The sequence below is a fragment of the Lottia gigantea genome (assembly GCF_000327385.1).
Source record: "Lottia gigantea unplaced genomic scaffold LOTGIsca_33, whole genome shotgun sequence".
Lineage (NCBI taxonomy): Eukaryota > Metazoa > Mollusca > Gastropoda > Lottiidae > Lottia > Lottia gigantea.
This window is the reverse complement of record NW_008709110.1, coordinates 1,298,403-1,304,897: the sequence shown is the minus strand read 5'-3', so window position 1 is coordinate 1,304,897 and position 6,495 is coordinate 1,298,403. Positions and strand designations below refer to the sequence as shown.

General features: G+C 31.9%; 2 protein-coding genes across 2 annotated transcripts in view; one reads left to right on the top strand and one right to left on the bottom strand.

Annotated features, from left to right (window-relative positions):
* The window catches only part of LOTGIDRAFT_162287 (hypothetical protein), a gene marked incomplete at both ends in the record, with an annotated part of 5,194 nt that extends 2,881 nt beyond the window's left edge, over positions 1-2,313 (bottom strand). The window contains 3 exons of the mRNA XM_009058250.1: positions 43-932; positions 2,159-2,160; positions 2,203-2,313. Of these exons, the coding sequence (XP_009056498.1) occupies positions 43-932; positions 2,159-2,160; positions 2,203-2,313 (1,003 nt within the window). The remainder of the gene's footprint in view (positions 1-42; positions 933-2,158; positions 2,161-2,202) is intronic.
* Positions 2,314-2,713: 400 nt separating this feature from the next.
* Positions 2,714-5,632, top strand: LOTGIDRAFT_216458 (hypothetical protein). Its single transcript, XM_009058249.1, has 4 exons — positions 2,714-2,775; positions 3,252-3,778; positions 4,028-4,221; positions 4,464-5,632. Exons 2-4 carry the CDS (start codon positions 3,253-3,255, stop codon positions 4,653-4,655), a joined length of 912 nt encoding a protein of 303 aa, XP_009056497.1. The 5' UTR covers positions 2,714-2,775; position 3,252; the 3' UTR covers positions 4,656-5,632.
* The last annotated feature ends 863 nt before the right edge of the window (positions 5,633-6,495 follow it).

The following is a 6,495-nucleotide window of genomic DNA, read 5'->3' as shown; positions in this document are numbered from 1 at the left end:
TCTAATATGTTATCTGCTACTAGAGTAAATATACAAGTTGACCTAAATATGTTAGAGTAAATATACAAGTTGACCTAAATATGTTATCTGCTACTAGAGTAAATATACAAGGTGACCAAAATATGTTATCTGCTACTAGAGTAAATATACAAGGTGACCAAAATATGTTATCTGCTACTAGAGTAAATATAAAAGGTGACCTAAATATGTTATCGGCTACTAGCGTAAATATACTATGTGTTCTAAATATGTTATCTGCTACTGGCGTAAATATACAATTTGTTCTAAATATGTTATCTGCTTCTAGAGTAAATATATAATGTGTTCTAAATATGTTATCTGCTACTAGCGTAAATATACAATGTGTTCTAAATATGTTATCTGCTTCTAAAGTAAATATACAATGTGTTTTGAATATGTTATCTTCTACTAGCGTAAATATACAATGTGTTCTAAATATGTTATCTGCTTCTAGCGTAAATATACAGTGTGTTCTAAATATGTTATCTACTTCTAGCGTAAATATACAATGTGTTCTAAATATGTTATCTGCTTCTAGCGTAAATATACAGTGTGTTCTAAATATGCTATCTGCTTCTAGCGTAAATATACCATGTGTTCTAAATATGTTATCTGCTACTCGGGTAATTATACACGGTGGCCTAAATATGTTATCTGCTTCTAGCGTAAATATACAATGTGTTCTAAATATGCTATCTGCTTCTAGATTAAATATACAATGTGTTCTAAATATGTTATCTGCTACTAGAGTAAATGTACAATGTGTTCTAAATATGCTATCTGCTACTAGGGTAAATGTACAATGTGTTCTAAATATGTTATCTGCTTCTAGCGTAAATATACAATGTGTTCTAAATATGTTATCTGCTACTAGAGTAAATATACAATGTGTTCTAAATATGTTACTGCTTCTAGCATAAATATACAAAGCGTTCTAAATATGTTATCTGCTTCTAGCGTAAATATACAGTGTGTTCTAAATATGCTATCTGCTTCTAGCGTAAATATACAATGTGCTCTAAATATATTATCTGCTACTAGAGTAAATATACAATGTGTTCTAAATATGCTATCTGCTTCTATTGTAAATATACAATGTGTTCTAAATATGTTATCTGCTACTAGAGTAAATATACAATGTGTTCTAAATATGCTATCTGCTACTAGGGTAATTATACACGGTGGCCTAAATATGCTATCTGCTTCTAGATTAAATATACAATGTGTTCTAAATTTATTTTATTTTATTTTTTTTTTCAAGTTTGTTTATTCAACACAAATCTTCAAATGTACAGTATATAGTTTTACACAATTTCAATTTAGCATATAGATTTGATCTGAACATAAAGGGAATAGAATGAAAATTTTTTTTGCCCAGGAAAAAATAGTTGGGGGGGGGGGGGGGGGACTAGACTAGAGTAAATATACAAGGTTTCCTAAGTATGTTATCCGCTATCCCTTACTAGAGTAAATATACAAGGTTTCCTAAGTATGTTATCCGCTATAATTTACTAGAGTAAATATACAAGGTTGCCTAAGTATGTTATCGGATATAACTTACTAGAGTATATATACAAGGTTGCCTAAGTATGTTATCGGCTATAACTTACTAGAGTACATTTACAAGGTTGCCTAAGTATGTTATCGGCTATAACTTACTAGAGTATATATACAAGGTTGCCTAAGTATTATATCGGCTATAACTTACTAGAGTACATATACAAGGTTGCCTAAGTATGTTATCGGCTATAACTTACTAGAGTACATATACAAGGTTGCCTAAGTATGTTATCGGCTATAACTTACTAGAGTACATATACAAGGTTGCCTAAGTATGTTATCGGCTATAACTTACTAGAGTACATATACACGGTTGCCTAAGTATGTTATCGGCTATAACTTAACAGAGTAAATATACAAGGTGGACTAAGTATACAAGATCCGCTACTAGAGTAAATGTACAAGACCAACGACTAAAGTAAATAAACAAGATACAAAACCAACCACTTGGAGTACTAGAACTACCCCTAGGAAAAGCATACTTAACTTAAGATATCAAGATCCTCCACTATAGGGTAAGCATACACGATCCTCCACTAGAGTAAGTATACAACTTTGGTATGGATTAAAGATCTACCTCTACATTAAATAAACATGATCCATAACAACGTTAAATATTACCAGCCTTCCCCATCTTCCACGAAAATGATACGGCGACTTGCCAGTAAATGTCAGAGTTTCGGATTCCACTACAGTGCACTTGGTCATGGATATTTTTGATAACTTGGACATTGGTGGTTTTGTCTACATTGCGAATATTTCTAAATTTAATAGGTACCCTTAAACCACCAGAAACCTCTTAAACATTTCAGCTCATTCAACAACCCCACCCCTCACCCTGCTATCGGTAAATTCTTAAACCCATTTTCGCCCTGTTAACGATATAAATTATCTCATATATTTTCATGTGTGGTCTAAGTTTATATATGGTACATGTAATACAGTTATCAAGTAATTTAATCAATAGAAGGAAATTCGATCTGTATTATATAGAAGATTTATCAAACAATAAGTTAATAGGAGTATTTCCGTTGTCAAGAGAAACAAAGATTAGATTAAGATTAATATACTTGACTCAGTATAGTTCTTTTTTACCTTCCAACTTTTACGAAAATTGTTTCTCGTGGGATAGGAGTATTGGTTTCAGAAGGATGTTTTATTGAAATTTTCAGGAATTTTTACCTTATATGGCATGTAAGTACCCCCTGTTTCATTTACAAGATCAATAGCATCGCCGTATATATCTTAAGAATTGTTCAGAGTTCACTTCAACCATTGTACGCGTTCATTGCAGGATTGAATTGTCAAAAACTATACAAATGGTCTTTTCATATTAATGTTCTTCAAGAAAATAATAAATAAACGATATTTTTTATTCAATTAAATCAGCGGTATGTACGGTATATAGAAAGTATTTACTCAACAATGGTCTGTGGCCACTGAGTGGCGAACCGCTACAATTTTTGTGGTGTTGCAGGATAAACTTTTCAAAATGAAGATGCGACACCGGGATGTTCAATTCACAGTGTCGTACTACCACTCTTATGGCTGTCCTATGAGTGTATTTTCGTTTGACCCCACTTATACACATTATGTTATGTAAAAGTTGATATTCATTTAGAGTGTGCCTTATCTGTTCTTTAATTTTCTTGTATACGTAATCTTTACAGAATGTGTGATAAAAGAATTGTTGCTGTATTCAATACTACAATTCCTTTGGGTGAAGCTGTTGCAAGAACACTAGCGAAAGATACAGATTTACACGTTCGTGCTGTGACCTCTGATGTCACGTCTGAAACGGCCCTTAACCTGAAAAACGAAGGTGTAGAACTTTGTGAATGTTCTTTTCAAGATGTCGATGACGTCATTACCGCATTGAATAGTGTTGATGAGTGTTTTATTGTAACAGAAACAAGAGCGAGTGACCCGTACTGTGTTGATAATGAGATTAAACAGGGCCGACTTATAGCTGATGCATGTTCAATGTCAAATGTAAACCATGTAATATTCAGTACTCAAATTCATACCCAGAAAGTAAAAGGGATACAAGTGAGACCAATGGTAACAAAAGCTGAGATAGAAAATTATATGAAAGATAAACAGTTACCATTAAGTTGTGTTATGATGCCCTGCTTTTATCAAGACTTTTTCACTATATTTAAACCTGAAAGGGTTCAGAATAATACATATCAATTTCGTAAGTAATTTGTTGCTTTTCATTGGTCCATACTGGTGACAGTCGACGTTTTTGTTGATTATGTCAATTCGTTTTCTTGAAAGCGTTCCTGACTCAAGATTTCCTTTCTGGTCGAACTTACATTCTGTAAAGTTTGTTCTTGAAGTCCATTTCTTTCAGATGTAAAGGATCGGGCAATATCTCTATGGTAAAAATTGTTTTAATAGTATTGTACAAGCTACTCAATTTGATAATAGCAATTCATTTTAGAAATACCAATGGGGTTAACACCAATAGATATGATAGATATAGAAGATGTAGGGGATGTTATTAAAGTTATGCTACAAGACAAAAACAAATTCATCAACAAAACTGTTCGTGTATCAGGTGACAAAATCACCATTCCAGAACTCGCCGCCATTTTGAATGTTAATCTCAAACCAAAAATGTTTAGAGAAAAACTGGTAAGTATAATCAAAAGAGAACACAATTTGATGAGGAGATGTTTCGTTTATTTCGTGGGTTATTTTACACATGCTATGATCTGACAAGAATAGCGACAACGATAAGTTGTACCATTCCCAATAATAGCTTTGACTAATATCAAGGAATAAGAAATTCTGGATATTTCTCGAACATTTGAAAGATTTATCATTTTGGCCAATCTGTGGACCAATCAAAATGTTATAACTTTATATTGTTTCAGATTTCAGTCAACGATTATCGAGAAAGAGATGTTATTGGAAGTAAAGACTGGGCGAATTATTTTAATTTTATACAGCGTGTTGATACTCAATTTAGTGTCTCGATGACTAAATCTCTATATCAAGATGTTAAGTCATTTGAAAGTTGGGTAAAAGTCAATGGTGATTGGATCATGTCTCAAATAGCTACATAAATTTTGTTCATATATTTTGTGAAAGATTTTTATACGCCCACATGGTAATGTGGACGTATATTGCCGTCGCCCCTGTCAGCCAGGCCGTCGGTCCGTCAACATTTTTTTATCTTCAGTTTTTATCTGATTTTAATGAAACTTGATGTGGTCAAGATTGAATTTGATGATTTTTCGATGAAAGGTTTTTGAGTAATTGCCCTTGACTTAGGATAAACGCGTTAAAATATATGGTAGTGAACACAATGGAGACTACTGTAATTATCTGATTTTAATGAAATTTAATGTGATCATTTATATTAATGAGATCTTCGATTAGTTTGAATTTGACGATTTCTCGATGGACAGTTTTTAAGTTATTGCCCATGACTTAAGAAAAAAGCGCCAAAATTTGATCAGGAGCACAAAAGATACTAGCATTCGTCTGATTTAAATAAAATATGGTGTGATCATTTATATTGGTTATAGCCTTGATTTAGGTGAAATGCTTCAAAATTTGTTCATAAATACGATAAAGACTACAGTTTTCATCTGGTTTTTTAAAATTTTGTGTGATGATTTATGTTGATAAAGGAAATGAAATTTCTCTTCAGTTTCAGTTTGTGGCTTTGATATTAGAGTATATTAAATAACTGGCAGTAAATATATGTATCATTGAATTCAAACTAATAAAAATTTCTTTAATATAAGAAAATTCGTAATTTAGTCACTAAAGACTGTTTTATCATTTTTGACAGTTGCCAGTATGGGCGTATGTTACCTTGCCTGGCAAGCTATCCTTTTATATAGTTGGAAATAAATTGTTTTTTTCGTATAATAATTTATTAATGGATTAACCCAGTGCCCTCTCATATTGAACAAAGCTTATGACCAGATACCACAGTGACGTTTCCCTTTTGGGATCATAGATTAGAATGAATTGTAAAACATAACTGATTTCTTATCAAATAAAATTGGGAAAATATGTCAACAATAAAAAATAGTATTATTCATATCACTGCATATTTCATTTTTTTTTTTACATCAGAATTTAATTTACTGTTCATTTTGGCAATCTACCATGGACAAGAAGGTCATTTACATTTTTGGTCCGTTTATATACTATTAACAAATCATTTTTGAAAACAGAAGGGAATTTCTCTTGTAAATTACGACAGATCTCTTTTATCAGACGGGGATATAGTGCAGATGTACAAAATTTGAAAATCCACCTGAATATTCCTTCGAAATGGGTGCATGGTTTGTAACTTGGTAATCCAATAGTTTTCTCTTATAAAGCAAACCTTTTTTGAGTGAATGTGCTGATTGTGATAATTCTGATTATGAACGCTGTACAACCAACACGTTTTAATTTTGTCAATGTACTAAAACCTTAGCAACTACCAACGATTATAACTTTATCATCTTACGGAGCCCCCAAGGCGCAATTGTAAACATATTTATTTATTATTTGGTTTAAACGAAATAAATGATGTTATCAACTTTTATAAAATGTATCGACACTTATTTCAGCTGAGTAATGACTATTTCTGCTCATATTTCATACAATTAAATCGTGACATTAACGTCAAACTTATTTTGAGTTTGTTTTTTGATGTTCTGGAGCAATTGGAAAAGGTTTGATAGACTTACGTGTCAAAATCATTTTAAGTCAAATCTAATGATGTCGTGCGGAATGCAGAAAGACCAATGCGTCCAAATTTGATTGATTATTACGTTTTCGCTTTTCGAACTGTATCAAACATAAAGATGTGAGCTCCAACAGATAGCATTTGATTGGGTCTTAATCTAAACGATATGTAGTTTGTTTGTAGCTAATTACTTCCCTTTATACATTTATATT

Bases quoted from the DNA above. Each gene is read 5' to 3' on its own strand.
- LOTGIDRAFT_216458 (XM_009058249.1), top strand. From the start codon at position 3,253: ATGTGTGATAAAAGAATTGTTGCTGTATTCAATACTACAATTCCTTTG. The intron at 3,779-4,027 runs GTAAGTAATTTG...AATTCATTTTAG, and splicing joins GAATAATACATATCAATTTC to AAATACCAATGGGGTTAACA. The intron at 4,222-4,463 runs GTAAGTATAATC...ATATTGTTTCAG, and splicing joins AAATGTTTAGAGAAAAACTG to ATTTCAGTCAACGATTATCG.